The sequence below is a fragment of the Notolepis coatsorum genome (genome assembly GCF_963971535.1).
Source record: "Notolepis coatsorum genome assembly, chromosome: 4".
Classification (NCBI taxonomy): Eukaryota; Metazoa; Chordata; class Actinopteri; order Aulopiformes; family Paralepididae; genus Notolepis; species Notolepis coatsorum.
The window spans coordinates 125108689-125133709 of NC_140168.1; the positions used below are offsets into that span (position 1 = coordinate 125108689).

General features: G+C 41.0%; 1 protein-coding gene across 4 annotated transcripts in view; it reads right to left on the reverse strand.

Annotated features, from left to right (window-relative positions):
* The window catches only part of ubtfl (upstream binding transcription factor, like), a 149706-nt gene that overhangs the window by 77102 nt on the left and 47583 nt on the right, over positions 1-25021 (reverse strand). For all 4 annotated transcript variants that reach the window (XM_084311755.1, XM_084311756.1, XM_084311754.1 and 1 more), the window contains exons 7-8: positions 22556-22676; positions 2389-2499 (exon numbers count right to left, since the gene is read on the reverse strand). In XM_084311755.1, coding sequence (XP_084167881.1) covers positions 2389-2499; positions 22556-22676 — 232 coding nt within the window. The remainder of the gene's footprint in view (positions 1-2388; positions 2500-22555; positions 22677-25021) is intronic.

Genomic DNA, 25021 nt, shown 5'->3' on the forward strand with positions numbered 1-25021 from the left:
TCCATCTTGTCTATCAGCGGGACGAGCGCCAGCCTTATTTCCTCTGATATCTCTCGATGAAGGTTGACACAAAAATCCGCCAGCACTTTCTTTTGTGCTTCAGCGGAGCGTGTCTCAGACTCTGCATGTAGCTTGGTCATGACCAAGAGCACAGCTTCGCTTATCTCACCGACACCGGGCGATGGTCGACGACAGTATTTGAAACACGACAACTTAGCAAGCAGACAAAAAACAAATAAAAATAAAATAAAGACTAATGGGGAGAAACGTATATTCTGCACGGTAGAAGGGAGCTCATGTGAAACACGTCTACTCCATGATCGCTCAGCTCCGCCCCTCCCGGATTTTGTAACTGTTAAAGGTGAAGTTCAGGTACATCAACAAAGTTACATTGAGAACCTGGAGCCTATTCCCATACAAGCAAGTCGGGCCACACAGAGAAATGAACCCCTCAACGAAACAGAGAGAGCAGCTACGATCAAAAATAGGACAGATCCTATGGGTTGCTAAACAGACGAGACCTGATGTAATGTTTGATTCATGTTGTTTGGCTTCTAATATAAAAGGGGCAACAGTACAGTCTGTTCATGATGCTAATAAGATAATCCATAAGCTAAAGTCTGAAAAGGTGACACTCAGATTTCAACATCTGGGAAACAGTGATGCTTTGAACTTGATAGTTTTCAGTGATGCTTCATTTGGAAACCTCCCAGACGGAGGTACTTTTATAACACTTATGGGAGAAAGAGGGAAGTTTTCCCCCCTCTGTTGGCATGCAAAGAAAATCAGACGTGTGGTTCGCAGTACCCTTGCAGGGGAAACTCTTGCCATGTCAGATGGGGTAGACAATGCAATTTTTCTAGCCACACTATTTTCTGAGCTCACTACTGGAAATGCTGGACTGAATGCACTCCCTGTAATCTGTGTGACCGATAACCACTCTCTGTTCGATGCGCTCAAGTCCACGAAACAAGTCACAGAGAAGAGACTCAGGTTGGAAATCAGTAGCATTAAGGAGCTCATTCAGAACAAGCGGATCAAGCAGGTGCGTTGGTCAGACACAAAATCTCAGTTCGCTGACTGTCTCACAAAAAAAGGAGCTTCGGCTCTTGTGCTCTTAAAAGCACTTGGTGAAGGACAATGGGATCTGGGTTAAAGTGTCTGTTGAAATGGAACATTGAAAACACTTTTGTTTATGCATTTGTTTCTAAAATGTTTCCCTAATTTATGTTGACTACTCAGGGAATTTAAACATTTTTGTTTTAAGTCACTGTGTGATTGTTTTATGATTCATGCAAGGTAATGTTATTTTTGTTTTGTTTATTTCTTTAAAAAGATAGAATGAGATTGTTAACATGTAATCTCTTTGCGTCTATACTACTGGCAATACGGTAGTCTAGGTTGCCCTCTTGAGGCTGTGAAACGCATGCGCAGTTAGTCTGTGTCGACCATGAGGAAGAGGTCCACTGTTCGTGTATGGCTCTGTATTGGTGTTATGCAAGTTGATTGAATAAACCAAGTTAAAAGAAGATAAACGTTGTGTTTATTTATAGGAGACTAACGGGTTAACCTTCTGTAGTGTGGTAGTGAATGGTTAACCTTCTGTAGTGTGGTAGTGAAAGGGTTAACCTTCTGTAGTGTGGTAGTGAATGGTTAACCTTCTGTAGTGTGGTAGTGAATGGTTAACCTTCTGTAGTGTGGTAGTGAAAGGGTTAACCTTCTGTAGTGTGGTAGTGAAAGGGTAAATTTTCTGTAGTGTGGTAGTGAAAGGGTTAACCTGATGTAGTGTGGTAGTGAAAGGTTAACCTTCTGTAGTGTGGTAGTGAAAGGTTAACCTCCTGTAGTGTGGTAGTGAAAGGTTAACCTTCTGTAGTGTGGTAGTGAAAGGTTAACCTTATGTGGTAGTGAAAGGGTTAACCATCTGTAGTGTGGTAGTGAAAGGTTAACCTTCTGTAATGTGGTAGTGAAAGGGTTAACCTTCTGTAGTGTGGTAGTGAATGGTTAACCTTCTGTAGTGTGGTAGTGAAAGGTTATAACCTTCTGTGGTAGTGAAAGGTTAACCTTCTGTGGTAGTGAAAGGGTTAACCTTCTGTGGTAGTGAAAGGGTTAACCATCTGTAGTGTGGTAGTGAAAGGTTAACCTTCTGTAGTGTGGTAGTGAAAGGGTTAACCTTCTGTAGTGTGGTAGTGAATGGTTAACCTTCTGTAGTGTGGTAGTGAAAGGGTTAACCTTCTGTAGTGTGGTAGTGAAAGGTTAACCTTCTGTAGTGTGGTAGTGAAAGGGTTAACCTTCTGTAGTGTGGTAGTGAAAGGTTAACCTTCTGTAGTGTGGCAGTGAAAGGGTTAACCTTCTGTAGTGTGGCAGTGAAAGGGTTAATGCTCCTCCTACCGCATAGTCTTTCTGCAGCTCCAGGGCCTTGCTGATCCACTTCAGTCTCCGCTTGTCCGACAGCTGGGACCACTGTCTCCTCAAAGCCTCCTTCAGCTCCTTCGGACTGACCTAGTGAAACACGACGACAACAACACAGCCATGTCGACCGTTATTCACTTTTCACTCGAAAAAAAAAGAAAAGATTCTTTGAATTTTTAGTATTTTTTTTTCCTCATCACAAAGGGAAAACATAAGGCTGGTTCCCCTGTGGTTCCTCAGTACAGCAACCCCACTAGTAAGCTTAGCTTAACAGTATAGATGTATAGAATCAGTCTAGGCATGATCAATGATTTTTCAAACATGTCTCACCCCAAATGTTCCTATTTAGTAGTATAATCTTTAAGAAAAAAAAACAAAAAATCACAAAATAGCTAAAAGTAGATATAAGATTGAATGTTACAAAATGTATCAAGACTAGACTATTCTAGAAACAACCCTGAACGTGGTTAATTAAAGGACAAGTATCAAAACTGAATCATCAGTGTATAATTTCTAGTTTTTTTTTTTTGATTTTGTGGTGTTTATATATATATTTCCATTTTCTCTATTTTTTATTACATCCAATTCATATATTTTTTCTTTCTTTGGTTTGATTGATTGAATTGATGGACAAGTTTGTTGGCGGATTGCATAAAATTAATGGGTACAGTGCAGTACAGCTCAGTACATACAGTTGTTGGGAGGATGCAGACCAGAGAAGGACTTTCGTCTTGTTTCCATCAGGGTCCCCCATTTTCAATTCATCATGTGACACGCGTGACATGCGGATGGACAGTACTGCTGCATCTATACATTTATGACAGGCCAGATTTTCAAATACAGTACTGTTTGTGATACTAAAAAAATCCAGAAGAAGAGTGTATATACATTTGACATAGATTGGGTTGATTGTTTTACTTTTTAGGGTGTTGGTAGGCAACTATAGTTGTAGAACTTTGCATTTTTATTTCTTTTCGTAGCCTTTGCAAGGGGAAAGGATAGTTAGACCATGTAGGCTTACAAAAAAAAAAAAAAAAAAATATAATAATAAAAAAAAAACCACAAAAAAAAAAAAAAAAAAAAAAAGAGAAACTGACAAGTAAATTGGTAGCCTATTATCTTTCCCCTCTTATTCATTATTCATTTCTCTTATTCATTAATTAATTTATTTCTCTGCCTTATTACTGAATCAATTGCTTGCCTGTATTGTTTGTTTTTTTAGTTTAATTTTGTTCCTTTTTTCTTTTTGTTATAAGGAGTAACGCTTCACAGCCTGGTTCAAATAGTGGTGTGCCACCTGGCAATTTAAAGGGGGAGTTAACAGGGAGCCAAGTAGGGTAATATAGGACTAGTGAGCCTATGTTATGGTTTACTTTCTGTTTGGGGAGGGTATGGGGGGGAAAAAGGGTGGGGGGGGGACCTAGTACAAATACATATTATCTTCACGAACTCAATGCATGTGATCTTGTGAACCATGATAGATTGTATGATATAACTGGAGTGACTAATGGTAGGCATATGCACTGTGAACATGTGTGTGTATGCAAAAACACACGCACGCGCCCATGTCCAAATGGAATGCTGCAATCTCTATAACAAAACCACAATTAAACCCTTATTAAAGTCGATATTGAAAATGATCCTAGATGACTAGCACTCTGACATTTATGTCCTTCAATGTTAAGGGCATCAATAATCCCATTAAAAGGAAAAAGATTCTCAACTATTTAAAGAATCAAGATTGCGGCATTGCATTTATTCAGGAAAGCCACTTAACTGATGCAGAGCATGTGAAGTTGCAAAGAGATTGGGTTGGGTCAGTATTCTATTCCTCATTTAATTCCAGATCAAGAGGAGTGGCCATACTATGTCACAAACAGTTAAACCTAAAAATACGTTCTCAAGAAAAAGACACTGCAGGTAGATGGATAATCCTCAAATGTGACATAAATCACGAACCTTTTACACTTATTAATCTATATGGCCCCAACAAAGACGATGCACCCTTTTTTAGGAATATTCTATTATCCTCTGCACAAAACTATGGCACATGTATCCTTGGAGGTGACTATAATTTAACACTGAGCACATCAGATAGATCTAATAGCATCCCCCAGCCATTAAGTGCCGCAGCCAAAGTAGTAAGGGATGGTATGTCTGAAATGGGTTTGGTCGATGTTTGGAGAATACTTAACCCACTGGAGAGGGAATACTCATTTCATTCTGCGGTACATGACACTTATTCCAGATTAGACTTGTTTTTAACAACTAAATCACTACTTCACAATGTAATTGAATGTAAATATCTAGCCTCTACAATATCGGATCACTGTCCTTTGAAATTGAAGGTGAAACAATATTTGGACAAACCTAAAACTAAGCGTTGGAGATTCAAGCCATATCTCCTTAATGACCCAGATTTTGTTAACTTCCTAGAAAATCAAATAGATGACTTTTTAATAATTAATGTAAACTCTGCCTCCCCAAGCATAATCTGGGAGACACTGAAAGCTTACCTAAGAGGTCAGATAACGTCTTTTGGAGCTTCTAAACAAAGAAAAAGTAGACTGTATCTAAACACACTAGACAAAGAAATTCATGAACTAGAGAAAAAACACGCAGAATCCAATAGAGCAGAAACTCTGCACATACTAGTAAAAAAGCGGCTTGAATATAGCAACTTAACTACTAGCCAAGTAGAAGCAGACATGGCCAGAACTAAATACCACTACTATGAAAAGGGGGACAAAACCGGCAAGCTACTCAGCTGGCAAATAAGAAAAGAAGAGATGGCAAAAACAATAGACTCAATCAAATCTAAGGATGGTGATGTATTACATAAACCTGAAGAGATAAACCAGCGTTTTGAAATGTTCTACCACAATCTATATACGTCTGAAAACCAAGACTCAACTGCTACAAAATGCGAGGAATTCTTGGGAAACTTACAGATTACTAAGCTTCCTGTAGAAGTGAGAACTACTCTTGAAACAGAAATATCAAAGGAAGAAATCACCAAAGCTATTAACTCATTGCAAACGGGCAAAGCACCCGGTCCCGACGGCCTACCTGCTGAATTTTACAAACTGTTCATAAATAAATTAATCCGCCCTTATATGGACATGCTCAAAGACAGTCTCAATAATGGTAAATTACCACCAAGTCTAGAATTAGCAACAATCAATGTACTTCCTAAGCCCTCTAAGGATAAACAACTTTGTGACTCCTATAGGCCCCTGTCAATGTTAAATGTGGATTATAAAATATTTTCTAAAGCACTCGCACTAAGAATGGACCCTGTGATGTCTCTCTTAATCCACGAGGATCAGACGGGTTTTATTCAGCAGCGACAGGGATCTGACAATATCAGAAAACTTTTTCATATCATTGAGCTCTCTAAACAAACGAATGACTCAAGACTTGTAATCTCGATGGATGCTCGAAAAGCTTTTGATACAATAGAATTTGAATATCTTTTTTATACTCTGAAACAGATGAATTTCGGTGATGTTTTCATTAATTATATTAAGATGCTTTATTGCTCTCCGAAGGCACAAGTGTTGACAAATGGTATACTTTCCAAACCCTTCCAATTGGGACGTGGAGTACGACAGGGCTGCCCACTTTCCGTATATCTGTTCGCCGCAGCCATTGAACCGTTGGCGGTGGCAATACGGAACAACAACAATATATGTGGCATAAAGACTGGAGCAAACGAATCCAAACTCTCACTATATTGTGATGATTTACTAATTTATATTACCCAACCAGATATATCCTTGCCGCAATTACTCAGCATACTAGAGGCATACAGTGCCATATCTGGTTACACGATAAATTATGACAAGAGTGAAATAATGCCACTAAATAGTGTTACCACCCAGAATACCCACCCAATGATTTCCCATTTTAAATGGGCACCAAAAAGCTTCAAATACCTGGGAATCCAAATATCTAACGACCTGAACCAAACATACCAAAATAACTATCTACCTATTATGGAAAAAATCAAAACAGACCTATACAAATGGAAAGATCTACCAATTTCTTTAATTGGACGTGTTAATGTGGTCAAGATGAATGTTCTGCCTAAATTAATTTATTTGTTCCAGTCAATTCCACTCAGCTGTCCACCAAGCTTGTTTACATCACTGAATAAAATCATTTCAATGTTTTTGTGGTCCCAGAAACGGGCTAGGATCAGATTAAAAGCACTACAGGCTCCCCTGAATAAAGGGGGCTTAAACCTCCCCAACTTCAGACTGTACTACCTAGCCTGTCAATCACGTGTTATTTGGTGTTGGCTCAACAGTGAGAGGCTGCCCACACCAGCATGGGTTAAACTGGAAGAGAACATAATCCATCCTACTCCACTACAGGTAATCCCCTATATAGACACGCAAAAAACCCTTAACTCTATCACTAAAAACCAGATTATACATCATACCTTTGCATGTTGGAAAGAAACTATTAAACTAATGGGAAATCAAAATACCTTGTTAATGAGCATGCCCCTGTGGAACAACCCTTGTGTCCCCAAAATTATTAGTGATGGAATATCTGAAAAAGGGAATCAGCGAAATAAGAGACTTGTATAACCAAAGCATCTTTTCTGATTTTAATTCCCTGAGAGCGAAATATAATTTACCTTCATCCATTTTTTTTAAATACCTACAGATACGGAACTGGGTCAAAAATAACAGTTATAGCTATCCCCATATGTCTGAAACACCAATAGAGAAACTGTTTAACACTACAAAAACATCAAAGGGCCTGATATCTAAAATCTACACACTGATGAACACTGAACAGAAAGATGATAGGATGCTACAACAAAAAGATAAATGGGAAAAAGATATTAAACACAAATATACCATGAAAGAATGGCAGTCATTGCTCCAGAACTCCCAAACAACTTTAACAAATACCAACCATAGGTTAACACAATTTAATATACTACACAGAATTTATTATACACCTCACAGATTATATCAATTTAGCCACGAGACATCACCCAATTGTCTTCGATGTCAACATGCTAAAGGGGACCTAATCCACACGTTCTGGAATTGCCGGAAGTTAAATTATTACTGGAAATTTATATTTGAACAACTTTCAAAAATTATTGGAAAGACGATGACTCCTGACGCACGAATAGCTATTTTGGGTGATATCTCTATGCTGAGTAACTTTGACAACTTTGAAAATAAATTTATCCTGTTAGGAATGTCTGCTGCAAAAAAATTTATTCTTTGTCATTGGAAATCTGAACCCCCTCCCCCGACTAAACAATGGTGGGCAGAACTCCTATCCTATTGCACACCTGAAAAAATCATGTATAATGTGAAAGGAAAAATAATACACTTTCAGAAGATCTGGGGTCGGACAATGGATTACATACCAAATATGGGTATAGAACTGGAGAGAGCCAATTGAAGCATAGAGATTGTGGATATTGTCTTTTTATATTCTATATTTGTCTGCCTGTTTTTTCTTTTTTCTTTTTTCTTTTTGTTGTCTATTATTTTATTCAGGTAGTAGCACAGAAAATCATGGTCTTAAAGTAAATCATGCATTCGATTCGTTTTTTCTTTTTCTTTTTTTTTTGTACTAGGAAGGGTCGGGGAAGGGTTAGTAATTGTTTAGTTAGGAAATGTAATTTATATATTTATAACTTGCATTTTACAACTGTATGTAAATGAAATGTTAAAAGCAAATAAAAGATAATAATTGAAAAAAAAAAGACTAGACTATTCATGTCAACTAGTATAGAAGTAATGTCACAGCCTAATGTGAAAATGTATTGGTAGTTAGCTAGCAATGCAAGCTAGCTAACACTAGCTAGTAGCTAGTTAGTTAGCAAACTGAATGTTGGCTAGCAAGATTGCACTCAAGTTGCTAGCTAGTTAGCAAGATTGCACTGCTTACTAACTAACGTTGATAAACCCAGGTTTACCACACAGTTAAAACACAGCTACAGTACTTACATTTGAGGATAAACTTGCATAAGGACTTCCGGTTATGTCGGCGTAGGAGAAAGACGTGGTCGAGAAGGCTCTCCTGCCTCACGCTAATAATTTACATTTCTAACATCTAAAAAACGTTTCAACCACAGAAAATCGAAACTCCTACTTAACAAAAATGAACAACGACAGGACCAGACATCTTAAACAAGCGACATTACAACCGACACGGACAACTCCAATCAATAGGGCTAACGCTACTAGCAAGACAATGGCCGCACGAGACGTCGCAGTCAATACGGAGCACATGGAAGACGGCCAAGACGTCCTATCCATGACTATTCTACTCGAAGTTCTGGCAAAACAAAGATCCAGCCTCAGAGAAGACTTTTCAACTTTGTTACAGAGCTCTCTCTCGCCCCTACAAACATCGGTGGATGCACTTCACGAAACGGTTAATTCCTTTCAAGCACGCCTCGCCAGAGTTGAAACCACCGCAGGAGATAACTTTGAGGGTCTCGTCAGAGCGGAGAAAACCATACGCAAATTGGAAACAGACAACAGCACCCTCCTAGACCGGGTCGACGAGCTGGAAAATCGGTCAAGGCGAGTCAACCTCCGTATTGTAAACGTACCCGAAGACAGCGAAAAGGGACAAGACCCTATTAAATTTGTCGCAAATCTACTGATGGAAGTCATGGGTCCCGACGTATTCAACAAGCCACCGGAGCTGGAGAGAGCACACCGATCTCTACTCCCCAAACCCAAAACAGGTACCCCGCCACGATCCATCATAGTATGCTTCCACCGGTTCCAGGAGAAGGAACGAGCATTACGCTGGGCCAGAGAAAACGAACCCCGCTATCAGAATAAGACTGAGAGATTCTACCCGGATTACAGCGCAGCCCTTTCTAAAAAAACGCGCAGCGTTTAATGAGGTCAAAACTCAAAACTATCCTGTACCGTAAAGGCATACGCTTCGGGCTCCTTCACCCTGCCCGCCTCCGGGTGACACTGGCGGAGGGAGAAGTCTACACTTTCACCACACCGGAGGAAGCCAAGACATTTTGCAAGGAAAGATTTGGCCAAGCTGAAAACCCCGTTAAATGAATGACTGGGACCCCAGGCTATAAGACATTCCACATCGACCGTGAAAGAAAACAAGCAGAGTCGACCGGTCATAGTTGGTATGGGTACGTCACGTGATCGCTTCCCCAGGGTTATAATTTAAGGTGGAACTTTTCATTTCACCGTCACTTTTTGAATGATAATGGTTTTATATAATTACTGACATACTGCAAAGTAGACGTGCCATAGTTTGTCTGATTAACCAGTTCAATGACCGGGTCACCAGACTACAATAGACGTTCCACATCGACCGTGAAAGAATTTACGGGTATATGTATACACTTTTTCTGGTTCTAGAGATTAAGGTGGAATTTCCCATTTCACTGTCACTTCTTGAATGAAAATGGCTTTATATAAATATGGACATCTTACAAAGTCGACCTACCATAGTTTGCAATCTTATTTATTTTTTTCTTCTCTGTTTGCTCTTTGTTTCTCAGAATCTAAGGTGGACTTTTTATTTTATTTCTATTTTTCTGCCATAGTTAATTTGGATATGGGATCGCTTTTTCTGTTTCCTAGAACTTAAGGTGGAACTTTTCATATTACTGTCACTTTGCGAATGACAACAGTTTTATATAAATAAGGACATGTTGACCAACTATATTTATATCTTTTGAATATCCATCTATTATTTTTTCTCCCTTCAAATGGATGTCGCTTTCGAACATGAAACAAAGGTTGGGTCTTCTTAGAATCAAAGGTGGAACTTTTATTTTGATTTCTTTCTCATACCACTACCACTTCTTGAAGGACAATATATATATAATAAAAAAAAAAAGAAAAAAGAAAAATTGTGCAAGGCCCCCCTTCCCGCGAGGCCCTGTGCGACCGCACTGCTCGCACACCCCCTGAGGTGGCCCTGCCTGTAGGCGTCGCTGTCTCATGAACTAATGTACAAAATAAATTCTGTGGCTGTAGAAATAGCCAACAAAAGTGTCTGAATATTCCCTTTCCTGTTCCTTTAACACTTTGATCGCCATGGGTTAAATTCATAATTTACCATCCCTCGCCAGCTCTATTTGTCTATGGAGAAGTTCCCCTTCTTTGCAGGGCTATAACTTTTTTAATTCTATTGCTACATTGCCATTATTATGGCCCATTCAATGTCCTATATGTATTGTTCAGGGTGTAGCAACGTTAAACTTTTTCATTCACATATTCATACTAAAATATGGTCTAAAGTATAAGTATGTTTTTATCGTTTTCTGCAGCTTTCTTCAGAACGTGATTTATAGCCCTAAATGCATTATATTGATGATGAAATACAGTTTGGTAGCGATCGGCGCGAGATGAAAAATTTCAACTGGACGTACTTCTAGAATGATCTACGTATGATCTGATGATGACCGGATGGGCGGGGGATCGTTTATAATTCCGTGGGCAACGTTAGATGATTCATCCAGAGTGGGTCATATGTTCATCATAGCAGTTTATATTGAACACGTTAGAATATAACGCTGAATCTTACCGTATGTTCCTCGCGCCATTGGACGATCAGCGTGGAGTAGACCGTTTTCGATTATGGGATGTAGAAATGCCCGATCCATTTCCAGGTTGTATAATAGTATATACGTCCAAATAACGTTGTTTATTGAGTTAGGGCGAGCAATCTATTATCCAGTGTTTCAAGATGGAGTCGCGGGAGCTATAGAGAGTGGCCGGACCACATTTGCATGAGTACTACTGGTTCAAAGGTTAATATCCGGTTGGCGATCTGCCGATCGGCCACCAGATGGCGCTCTTGAACCGCTAGAGAGTTGAGAGGAGATCACACTTGTGTCTCAGGGCCCCGGAAAGGAAATATGATTTCGATGACAGATTTTTTAAATATTGACATCAAAGACGAGTTAAGGCGTCCTCGGCGGAATGAGCACGTTTTCAGCGGTTAAAGTGTTAATACTATCGGTGCCGACCTTGTTTACCTTTTTACCCGGTTGAATGCCATCATCCACTTCAATGTTAGCGTTATAAATGCATAACCTATGTTTTAAATTATGGCTATATGTCTAATCTGCCTGTCGCTTATCAATGACTTGTTTGCAGTCAACATTGTCGAAACAGATTTTTTTTTTTTTTTTTATAAATCGGTTCATATCCTTTTTATAGCATTTCGAAAAGCTATCGTTCTCTCGAAAATGTCCGGGAAAATAGAAAGATTCCCCCATAAACGGCATTTATTGGAATATTCTCGAATACACTAGACACGTTGTCATTTGTCGGCCTATTTATGAATCGTTTTCAAATAAACGCTAGATTATCGATAGTATATGTGTACTTATACGTTGGCTGAAAAATCTATTATCCATTTCCTCAAAATCACACACACATAGGGACACGCTGTTATCTCAGTGAATACAGCTCCGATTACCCCAAGACTGGTAACATAGACTTAGATCAGATGTTCTCCAAAAAGATAATTCCAATTCCTGATCGCCATTCCAAATATCGATCACGCTTATTGATTGATTATTGGCTGCTGTAAATATATATTCCAGGCTGCATTCCAACTCGCAATCAGATCCCTCATCATCAGATGGCTCGCCAGCACAATGGAGCCAGTTGGCTCCACCTCTACAGATCCCAGGTCAGTCTAATCGACTGACCTGCAGTTACACAGGGATAGACAATAGGGGGCGGTTTATTCCCATCGGAGCTCCTGGAGGGGCTGCTGTACCAACGGGAGACTCGGTTGATGAAATATGAATTCAGATCGCTAATAAAAAAATCAAACGACATTTCTCGTCGTCGGCACTCAACATGGCATGATAAAACGAGAATAGTCGTCGTCGGTATTCAAAGTGTTAAGAATCGCAGAAAGATGTTCTTCAATTGAACATTTCCAAACTCATATTTCTCATATTTGTACAAATGAATCACCGATTTTTCTACCCATTTTTACACCAAAGCAACAACCAGTGAATAAGCCAGGTAACGACGGGCAGCAGAAATGAGTCCTCTGACCCAAGTCCAGTATAGATGGTGACGACCGAGATTAACCCTGTCGCCTCACAGCTAGAAGGTCCTGGGTTCAACTCCCGCTTGGGGACCAGGTTGCCGCGTTGCCAGGTACCCAGGTGGGGTATCTCCCGGGCCTTTCTGTGTGGAGTTTGCATGTTCTCCCCCCGTGTGCTCGCAAGGGTTTCCCCTCCCGATAAGATAAACCCAATGGAAAAACATGCAGAACAGATCGCTAACTAGGGATGGGTACCGAATTCGGTACTTTTGAGGTACCGAACCGAAACACGTCGGTACTACCGAGTATCGAATCAAGTGAGAAACCGATTTTTTTTTTTTTTTTACTTTTTTTTTTCTCCATGTCAACGTTCACACGCACAATATATGCTTACCTAGGATTTGACTTGATTCAACAACAAAGCAGTCAGAGCAATGACAAGCCGAAAACTGTCGAAATTGTAGTTATTTGAAGTTGGGATTTTCTTTTTTTACGACTGAGGTAGGTAAATTAAATTTCTTGAGATTGAAGTACCGAAAAAAGGTACCGTTGGGTACCGGTATCGATTCACAGGTACCGGTATCGGTTCAAATGTGAAAGGTACCCATCCCTATCGCTAACGCTGTGGCGTCCCTGACAAAGACGGACAGGAGCACTTGGATTGGTCCCCGGGCGCGGCGCATGCTGCAGCCTTTGTCTGCTTCCGGCTGCCCTCGGGGGGGGGGGGGGGGGGGGAGGACGACGGGATGGGAGGTGCAGAGAACATTTCGTCAGCGACTCAGGCCCTTGTTACACACACTGTTTTTGTTTTCGTTTGAATACATTTTGAATATGTTTGCTGTCCCTATTAGATAGAAATGACGTTTTGGCAGGAAAACGCGTTGCCCTAGCGGGAACGCTGAAAAGGTGTTTTCCTCGCCGACAACGTGTCGTGTAATCTGCGCAGAGCCGTTGTTGCTCAACGCCCATGCGCAGTAGATACAGACACCCGCACGCCCTCACCAACGTCCGGTGACAACAGAGCTATAGCTGCAGCTACCATGTGTTGTCAAGTTATTGTTATAAGGACCCCAGTCCCAGCTACAACAGTCTGCATTCCCTTAACAATTGTTTGTATTGAGCCGTATTGTATTGTACCCATTCTGCGATATGTTAAATAAAGTTTACATCCATTCATTCTGCTAGCATTAACGATTGCATGAGCAGCTGGCTAACGTTAGCTACCTACCGTAGCTACCAGACCCTGTTAGCTCAGAGCTCATCTTTCAACATAATAAGCATTAAACAAAATGGCCCAGTCATCTATTCACCTTTGTTTAATACACAAGGCGTTGTCTCTAATGTTATCTAGCTACTGATAGCTCCCGATATCATCAGTTTGGTGCTGGCTGGCTAACGTTAGCTTCTAGCCACAATGCTATACTGTTATAATGGCATATTCCTATCGCGTTAGCATGTAAGCTAACAAAATCAACGCAGATGAGATTAAACTCCGCTCTTGGTGGTCAATTGTGTTGATGATAGTTTTGTTTCATCAACAAATGAGAGGCAGAACACAGTGAATGTATCCGTTTTGTTTATTGCACTTTTATTACACTTTGCTGAAAAATAAGTGCTGCATTGGCTAAATAGCCGAGGCATTTAAAGATGGCGGCGTGTTGACATTTCTTTGCAGGAAGTGTATTGGCACATTCAAGTTCTGATTGGTTGAAAATTGCCTTCATGTTCGCCACCTACTGCCACCTACTGCTTTGGCAGTGTACTACATCACTGTGCTCAGGTGACAAAACGAAAGTTCTCAGGTTGCAAAACGAATGTGTGACTCGCCTACCGCTACGTTGCGACCTGGAAAAGCGAAACTCATCTGAAAACTAAACGAAAACATCAGTCAGTCTAACCGCAGCCTGAGTGCATGTGTTCCTGTGGGTCGCCCCCCTTGAACGTGGGATGAACCTGGGGAAGCTAGCTGTGTTTACCCAGAGTTGTTGTACAACTGTCAGTGTTGTTGTCAGTGTAAACAAAGGTTGTTTATGATCGGAGGTGTTGTCAGTGTAAACAAAGGTTGTTTATGAGCGGAGGTGTTGTCAGTGTTAACAAAGGTTGTTTATGAGCGGAGGTGTTGTTGTCAGTGTAAACAAAGGTTGTTTATGATCGGAGGTGTTGTTGTAAACAAAGGTTGTTTATGAGCGGAGGTGTTGTTGTAAACAAAGGTTGTTTATGATCGGAGGTGTTGTTGTCAGTGTAAACAAAGGTTGTTTATGAGCGGAGGTGTTGTTGTCAGTGTAAACAAAGGTTGTTTATGATCCGAGGTGTTGTTGTAAATAAAGGTTGTTTATGATCCGAGGTGTTGTTGTAAACAAAGGTTGTTTATGATCCGAGGTGTTGTTGTCAGTGTAAACAAAGGTTGTTTATGATCGGAGGTGTTGTTGTAAACAAAGGTTGTTTATGAGCGGAGGTGTTGTTGTAAACAAAGGTTGTTTATGATCGGAGGTGTTGTTGTCAGTGTAAACAAAGGTTGTTTATGATCGGAGGTGTTGTTGTCAGTGTAAACAAAGGTTGTTTATGATCGGAGGTGGGAAGTTGGACGTGGGAAACCAGTCATCTCCGACCTACGTGCAAACTTCTAGCTACAAAAACCATGTCAATTTACAATGACATGTGGCTAATATATTTACAAATGTCCTCTTGAAACAGCTAATAACAACATTAATGTTTATACGATGTGGGTGGTGGCCATGTCAGGGCTGTACACTGCGATGATATGGTCGCAAATTGCCCCCTAATTTGGTCCGTGCGAGTTTAAAATAATATCTGGGGCAAGCTTGCGAGTGGTGATTTCAACCCTTCATTCGCATTTCACTCCTAAATTAATCCATACAAATTGTAGTAAAACATTAGCCTACAACCAGGGCTGTACAGTGCAATATAATGTTGCGGTTGTAATTTCATTAGACAGACCAGCGCGGACCTTTAATAACATGCAATTTAATTGACACGAGCAATGAGCTAACGGTAGCTGCTAACCAAGGTATCCATTAGGATTATGCTAAGCTAACTAGCGATCTCTGCTAACCCTGGAAAACGGTCAAAGCGGACTCCACAAGACTAGTTCCATTCGTGAGAAAAGGGGGTGGGTTATATTGACAACGCTTGACAACAGAAGTTTAAACATAACTTCATATTTATTGGTTATTCATTTCTGTATATCATTCAATTTCCATCTCCGTGTGTCTCCATCTCCATCTCTTCCTGTTTACATTCGAGTGTGACGTCATCACCTACGGCAGCTTAGACGATCAAAACGCGAACCTAGAACAAAACCCGAAGGGGGGGGGCTGGCTCTCTTGTTCGTTCTCGCCCCCTCTCTCTCTCTCGCTCTCTCTCTACATTCAATGATTTAAAGTAGCCAAATGTTACACACAGTATAAATACTAACTGGATAGTTGATGATATAAACATTTAATTTCATTATCTGAAATATTCTAAAATCATTAAGTCTGTGTGATTATTATTTTCTCACAGTAGTGTGTGTGTATATATATATATTGTTACAAAGGGTCAGATTAAATCGAATATATATATTTGTTGCCTGAGATCCCATGTATAATATCTGCATATCGTTTGATATCCCTTGTATATTCCTTGTACAATATACACTGAATATCCCTTTAGTCTAGCAGGACAGACCATAATATTCATTCCCCTATTGGAAGCGATCCCCTGGCGCCAGGTACCGAGTAAAGCCTTACCCCCTCGAGCTGACTTGAAAGCTACCGCCTCGGACTTGCCCAAGCATGCCCGCTTTCGCCCACGGCTACGAGACCGAGAGGCGACAGAAATGAGATAGGTACTATTTGTTCACGGTACATATATATATGGCGCAAGAAATGTAGAACCCCCCTTTCAGTTCGCCTTCAGTTCAGTCTGGTGCAGTTAACGAAGTAAAGCCTTACCCACTACGTAACGTGCGGTACAGCAGGGCTCGCATTGCCCCAATATAGTCTCGTGTTATCCTAAATACGTCTGTTTGTCGTATCGTTCTCTATTCATTAGTAAACCTTCATTACGAGTCAAAGACCACGTGGAGTGAGTAATTGTGCGTCGACATAGAGCACTTATTGCCCGTGCTAATAGTATATTAACGTCAGGACCAACCGTGCATTACCGCACCGGAGGATTTACACCGGAGCAGCAGCAGCACCACGGAGGACTTACACCCCGCCAGCGGTGCCACTCTCCGGGCAAGGATTATTGTTCTTCATTGCTTTGACCAAGCTGCTGGAGCAGAGAACCGCCTACCCCACTGCCACTGTGGGATCTACACCTGCCCGTGGGACCATCGCCCAAGCCCGTCTCTGCCGGAGCAGAGACTTGACGGCTCTCATCTGCGCGGAGCGCACCCTGGGATCACCACTGCTTTCCCCGCTGCCACAGGGGTGACATCGCCCCCTTGAACCCTGGACTTGCATAGAGCTTTGGCCCCCTCTGCTGGCTTACAACCGGTAGTACACCCTTTCCCAGAAGATCCCTAGATAATTACTTAATATTCACTATTGACTCGCCTATGCGCATTCTATTTGCCTTATAAGCGCAACTAAGTAATGTAATACTATCCTTTTATGTAATAAATATTCTAACCGAGTATTTTGTGTGGAAAACCTGTTATTGTGCGAGTGTCGTCATCTAGAATACCTTTGTACGGTGTTGGCCAGTAATGTACAAGTCGGTAGTGATTCAATGATATCAATACTTGATTAATACAGTCAGGGAATTGTACCCCTCAGTTACATATATATATATATATATATTAGTGCTGTCAAACGATTAAAATATTTAACTCGATTAATCGCATGATTGTCCATAGTTAACTCGCGATTAATCGCAAATTAATGGTTTTTTTTTTTTTTTTTTTTTACCTTAAACAGATCTTTTTCAAGTTCCAAGTTTTAATACTCTTATCAACATGCGAGTCAACAAATGCTTGCTTTATGCAGCCATTTAACACAAAAGGATGACCCTCATACATTGCAAATTTGCATCAAATTCAAAACAGAGTGATGCACAAAATAACTTAAAAGAAAATAATAATTTAAAACAATGAATAAAGTGTGCATGAAATAATAGGGGAAAGAAAACGTTAGGAACTTGTTACATTCACACACACAAGGGCTGATTAATCACACACCCCCCTCTCTCCCTCACACACACACTCTCCCAGCTCTCTTTCTCTCTTGCCTCTTCCTCATCTCTCTCACCCCCCTCTCTCTCTATATCTCTCTCACACACACACACACACACACACAAACATAGTATCAATGAGAGCATCAATAATACACCTGAGTGAAGTCTAGTTAAAAAAAAATAAAAAATTAGTGGCATTAATAGAATCGGGAGTTAACGCGTTAATATCGCGTTAACTTTGACAGCCTTAATATATATATATATATTGGCTAAAGTGGATAGAAAACACAGTACTGTGTAAAAGGCACCCAAGAGTTTTTATATAAATTGTCTTAGATGTAAATAATTTTTTTTATTAGTGTGTCAGTAGACTACTCTTAGTACATTTTCATTAAATTATTTTTTAAAGCATCTTCATGGTTTAATAATGCAAACATATGTTGCAGGGACTTATTATAATCATCATATTGGCGTGACTGTATGCATCAAAGGGTTAAATCAAGCATTTTTAAGTGCTTTAGAGGAAATGTCAAAATATCGCGATATCATTTAGAGGCCATATCGCCCAGCCCTACTATAATGATAAAATAGTTATTTAAAAATTTGCCCCTAAAAAATATTCTTTGCCCCTAAATTTCTCATTTAGGGGCAAGTGTGCCCCTAGTGAAAAAGCTTAGCGTACAGCCCTGCATGTTGAAAGGACATCAAATGACGCTAAGGTTTGAACTGGGTATTAAATCATAGCCGTGTTTGCGACTAGGAACTCGTGCTTTATTACATTCTTCCTAGTAGGCAGTCGGAATGTCCGACCTCCGAGTTATAGTCAGCATCAATATTCCATGTGTGTCCTGGGCCTAGTGCAGATAATGTGTATCAACCTAGTGCAGATAATGTGTATCAACCTAGTGCAGATAATGTGTATCCTAGTGCAGATAATGTGTATCAACCTAGTGCAGATAATGTGTATCCTAGTGGAGATAATGTGTATCCTAGTGCAGATAATGTGTATCAACCTAGTGCAGATAATGTGTATCAACCTAGTGCAGATAATGTGTATCAACCTAGTGCAGATAATGTGTATCAACCTAGTGCAGATAACGTGTATCAACCTAGTGCAGATAATGTGTATCAACCTAGTGCAGATAACGTGTATCAACCTAGTGCAGATAATGTGTATCCTAGTGGAGATAATGTGTATCAACCTAGTGGAGATAATGTGTATCAACCTAATGAAGATAATGTGTATCAACCTAGTGCAGATAATGTGTATCAACCTAGTGCAGATAATGTGTATTAACCTAGTGCAGATAATGTGTATTAACCTAGTGCAGATAATGTGTATCAACCTAGTGCAGATAATGTGTATCCTAGTGCAGATAATGTGTATTAACCTAGTGCAGATAATGTGTATCAACCTAGTGCAGATAATGTGTATTAACCTAGTGCAGATAATGTGTATCAACCTAGTGCAGATAATGTGTATCAACCTAGTGGAGATAATGTGTATCAACCTAGTGCAGATAATGTGTATCCTAGTGGAGATAATGTGTATCAACCTAGTGAAGATAATCTGTATCAACCTAGTGGAGATAATGTGTATCAACCTAGTGAAGATAATGTGTATCCTAGTACAGATAATGTGTATCAACCTAGTGAAGATAATATGTATCCTAGTGAAGATAATGTGTATCAACCTAGTGAAGATAATGTGTATCCTAGTGGAGATAATGTGCATCAACCTAGTGCAGATAATGTGTATCAACCTAGTGCAGATAATGTGTATCCTAATGCAGATAATGTGTATTAACCTAGTGCAGATAATGTGTATCAACCTAGTGCAGATAATGTGTATTAACCTAGTGCAGATAATGTGTATCAACCTAGTGCAGATAATGTGTATCCTAGTGGAGATAATGTGTATCAACCTAGTGGAGATAATGTATATCAACCTAGTGGAGATAATGTGTATCAACCTAGTGAAGATAATGTGTATCCTAGTACAGATAATGTGTATCAACCTAGTGAAGATAATATGTATCCTAGTGGAGATAATGTGTATCAACCTAGTGAAGATAATGTGTATCAACCTAGTGCAGATAATGTGTATCCTAGTGGAGATAATGTGCATCAACCTAGTGCAGATAATGTGTATCCTAGTGGAGATAATGTGCATCAACCTAGTGCAGATAATGTGTATCCTAGTGCAGATAATGTGTATCCTAGTGGAGATAATGTGTATCCTAGTGCAGATAATGTGCAACAACCTAGTGCAGATAATGTGTATCCTAGTGCAGATAATGTATCCTAGTGCAGATAATGTGTATCCTAGTGGAGATAATGTGTATCAACCTAGTGCAGATAATGTGTATCAACCTAGTGCAGATAATGTGTATCAACCTAGTGAAGATAATGTGTATCCTAGTGGAGATAATGTGTATCCCAGTGGAGATAATGTGTATCAACCTAGTGGAGATAATGTGTATCAACCTAGTGCAGATAATGTGTATAAACCTAGTGGAGATTATGTGTATCCTAGTGGAGATAATGTGTATCAACCTAGTGCAGATCATGTGTATCCTAGTGCAGATAATGTGTATCCTAGTGCAGATAATGTGTATCCTAGTGCAGATAATGTGTATCCTAGTGGAGATAATGTGTATCAACCTAGTGCAGATAATGTGTATCCTAGTGCAGATAATGTGTATCCTAGTGCAGATAATGTGTATCCTAGTTAGGGATGGGTACCGAATTCGGTACTTTTAAAAAGGTACCTACCGAGTATCGATTCACGTGAGATCCACCGGTGCCAACTTTAGGTACTATGCGCAAAAAAAATAAAAATCCGATGACGTCACGTTTTGTTGACCGCAAAAACGAAAACCGCACGTTAAGGCACAATACATGTTTTCAAACTCTCTTTGGGTGTTTGCAATTCATGGGGACTGGGGAGTATATGTCTCTGATATCTATCTTGGTAGTGGGCAGGTTGTTAGAAAGTGTAGCTCAGTTTCCACATCTGCTCTGTCTGACATGGCTGTTAGCCTAGCCACAGAGCGTCTTTAGAGAGGAGATTGAATCCGGGACACAATGGGACACTGGCTCTGTTCATGGTCACAAATGGATTCCAGCTTCATTTATTTACTACAGATAACAAACGTGTTGTTTCTGTTTTTCTTTTTTACATACTTGCGCCACACGGAACAACTGATCACTACAGCCCAGCATCATATTACTGTAGCCAGTCTCTTGAAACACCACTATCTACAAACGTTCTTTTGCTATGTGCTCGCGCTGCCACGGTGAGTTTTATTTTTAGCGGTCAGCTTACTCCTTCCCTAGTTTCACATATTTGTAACCCATTTGACGTTCTTAAGCTGACGTTAGCTAAGCTAACCGTCGGACATAACGTTAGCTCCTAGGGCTACAGTGCAAGCCGGCACAACTCACATAAGAGTAGAGGATGTGACGTCGGTAAACAAGCCACACACACCGCAGAGCGGGTCTACTCTTCTCCAAAGCGGGGGTGGAGCAAAAATAACTGCTAGAATACTCAATCAGCAGCAGAGTAGTTCATTGCTGCTAGATTGTTTGTTTGTTTAATCAGTTGTAAAATACTTTACATTAGTAAGATGTAAATAATAATAAAGTAATAATAATACATTATTTATTTATTAACACTTTCCGTGCCACTCACGAGATTTCTCTGTTTTTTTTTATAGGTGGTTGCTAGCCACTCACGGGATTTTTCGGATTTTTTTTTTATTTATTTTTTTGCGCTCTGAAAAATTATTGCATCACCCGAGCCTACCCGAGTATAGCCGAGCGGCGCCGGCGACCACTGTGGAAAAAAGCGCCCCCTGTCGTCTCCCAGATGACATAAGTGATTTTGGAATGGACTCAATGAAAATGAATGGGGAAAAAAATCCGGTACTCCACATTTTCCAGTTCACTGATCCAGCCGGGGTTACCAGAGTTCATTCTGGATCCTCAGATCCCCGCGGATCATGGAGATCTACAGTATCGCGTTGGATCCATACACGTATCGATTTTTTCGAATGGTGATCAGGAATTGGAATATACCAGTTGGATACCATATGATGTCAGGTAAGGACTCTATGTTATCAGTGTTAGGATAATCAGAGTAAGTTTGATGAAGTTATAAGCTGTTTTGTGAAATGTCTTCTTTCGGTTTCACTGTAAAAGTCCATGAGGAAATCAACAGAGCGATTATCCGTGCGCGGCCGTAATGTGCTTGCGTGCACGTATAATATTGATCATCTAGCGTTTATTTGAAAACGATTCATAAAAAGGCCGACGAATATCAACGTTGTGGAATATTCCACTAAAAGACGATTTTCATAGAATGCTCCAGAATGAGCTGTTTTTTATATCAAAACGGAAACGACGCGATAAAAAAACAATCGGCCTTGACAGCACTGACTGGAAAATAGTCTTTGATAATGCGATGGGCAGATTAGACACATAGCCATAATTTAAAACATAGATTAGGCGATATTAACGTTAACATTGGCGCCGATGGTGGCATTCAGCCGGTAAAACGGAAAACCAGGCGTGGCGCTCAAAGTGTTAAATATGAAGTTTGGATTTTCTTTTTTTTTTACAACTGAGGTAGGTAGATACAATTTTTAGAGACTAAAGTACCGAAAAAAGGTACCGTTGGGTACCGGTATCGATTCACAGGTACCGGTACCTGTGAATAATAATAATAATAATGTGTATCCTAGTGCAGATAACTGCTTCGCCACACTCACGTCAGGGTGGAGCAGGTCTTCTTCTCGTGGTGGGGTCAGGGTTAGGGTTAGGGTTAGTGAAGATGACACTCACGTCAGGGTGGAGCAGGTGGGGTTAGGGTTAGGGTGGTGGGGTTAGGGTTGGGGTTAGTGAAGATGACACTCACGTCAGGGTGCAGCTTCATGTAGGTCTTCTTCTCGTGGTTGTACCACAGCTGCTGCGGCGTCTTGGGCTTCTCCGGGAGGTCGGACTTCTTCTTCTCCTCGATCAGCTCCGGGTGGTCCTCTCTGTGGAGGAGAGACGGCCGTTAGACCTGTCACCTGTAACCCCGCCCCCCAGCCAGAAACATGTCACCTGTAACCCCGCCCCCCAGCCAGAAACATGTCACCTGTAACCCCGCCCCCCAGCCAGAAACATGTCACCTGTAACCCCGCCCCCCAGCCAGAAACATGTCACCTGTAACCCCGCCCCCCAGCCAGAAACCTGTCACCTGTAACCCCGCCCCCCAGCCAGAAACATGTCACCTGTAACCCCGCCCCCAAACCAGAAACATGTCACCTGTAACCCCGCCCCCCAGCCAGAAACATGTCACCTGTAACCCCGCCCCCCAGCCAGAAACATGTCACCTGTAACCCCGCCCCCCAGCCAGAAACATGTCACCTGTAACCCCGCCCCCCAGCCAGAAACATGTCACCTGTAACCCCGCCCCCCAGCCAGAAACCTGTCACCTGTAACCCCGCCCCCCAGCCAGAAACATGTCACCTGTAACCCCGCCCCCAAACCAGAAACATGTCACCTGTAACCCCGCCCCCCAGCCAGAAACATGTCACCTGTAACCCCGCCCCCCAGCCAGAAACATGTCACCTGTAACCCCGCCCCCCAGCCAGAAACCTGTCACCTGTAACCCCGCCCCCCAGCCAGAACCATGTCACCTGTAACCCCGCCCCCCAGCCAGAAACATGTCACCTGTAACCCCGCCCCCCAGCCAGAACCATGTCACCTGTAACCCCGCCCCCCAGCCAGAAACATGTCACCTGTAACCCCGCCCCCCAGCCTGTAACCCCGCCCCCCAGCCATAGATATTTAGGAGAATACCAAGTGGACAGAGGAGACATGGTTCCCACAGACAATGCCAAATACAATTCAAGTACTTTTCCAAGCACTATTTTCATTTTAAAAGGGCATTTAAAAGGATCCAATTCACTTTTAAATGTTTTTTTTTGTTTTACAAATTGGATCCAATATTTATGTCTTAAAACCGATTTCTTACAATTAGTTACACTTTAGAAAATAAAAATAAGCACTTCAAGGACCTTGTGTGAACCCAGTTTTGAGTGACCTCACATCAACCCTGTTCCCCCCCTCACATCAACCCTGTCCCCCCCCCTCACATCAACCCTGTCCCCCCCCCTCACATTAACCCTGCCCCCCCCCCTCACATCAACCCTGTCCCCCCCTAGTGACCTCCGTTGGAACTTTTGTGTCTCCATCTTGGTCCGTACTATTATGCACCAGTAGCTAAGACTTTGACTTTAGTGCTGTCAATCTTTGACTGATTTAAAAAAGAAAAATGACATTGACATTAACTTTTTGGCTCACCAGCCACTGTGGCTAGTGGTTTTCCAAAGTCACTAGCCACCCAGCATTTTCACCAGCCAAAAATCACTGGCGCTGCACGGTCTACCCGCCAAAGTGGCTGGTAAGAGTGACGGAGTTACACGCCACTGCCAAATTCTACCCGCATTAGCCAGGTGTTAATGTCAAGCCTTGGCTGACTGCAATATTGGATTTTTTTATTAAATCAACTTTCTTTAATGAATATAACTAGTCAGTTTCGTCAACATAAATAATCCAATAAGGGCACGGTTGGTACGAAAGTGATGGTGATGTCTTGATGGAGCGCCGAGTGCCAAGCGGATGCAGATAGGCTACATCATTTATGATAAATGTTTTATTTACATTTTTATGACGAGTCATATACTATAATATTAGTGTAGCCTAATCTTTATCTGCAACTGTGAAGAAAAACCCCATTGGTTTAAACTGAAAAAAATTCATTAATAGTCACATAACATATATATATGTCACCTCGCAGCGCTACTGACCAGAACTCGGCCCGCCCCCTTCTCGTCTAGACTTGAAATCGTTTTTTTTTTTTTTTTTTTCATCATATTATTATAAATTGAATGTATAAGCACATGTTTACTATAAAAACGAACAGTTAGAATATCTAAAATAGTATCAATCCTTTGTTTAAAAATAGGCTGTTCACAGACTTTATTTCAGTGAAACGGGGGCGTAATTACTGTATTTGCATGTGAATCAAACCTAGGCTGCAGCCCGCAGAGATTTACATTGGGGGTGTGTTAGAGCGACGCACTGGCTGTCTGTTTACACTTTACAATGGGATTATCATCACGTTGGAGCAGCTGCACTCTGGATCAGAAAGAGATGAATGCATCGGATCTAATGAACGAGTACATTGAACTTTGTTAATCCAGTTGATTCAGTCTCGGCTCACCGGTGAAAACACAGCGCTATTCAACGGAATTAACTAAGAGATCGGTCGAGATGCGTCTGCATGGGTAAGTTTAAGAATGTTTGTTTACAGTAGCATCCAACTCCTTACAAT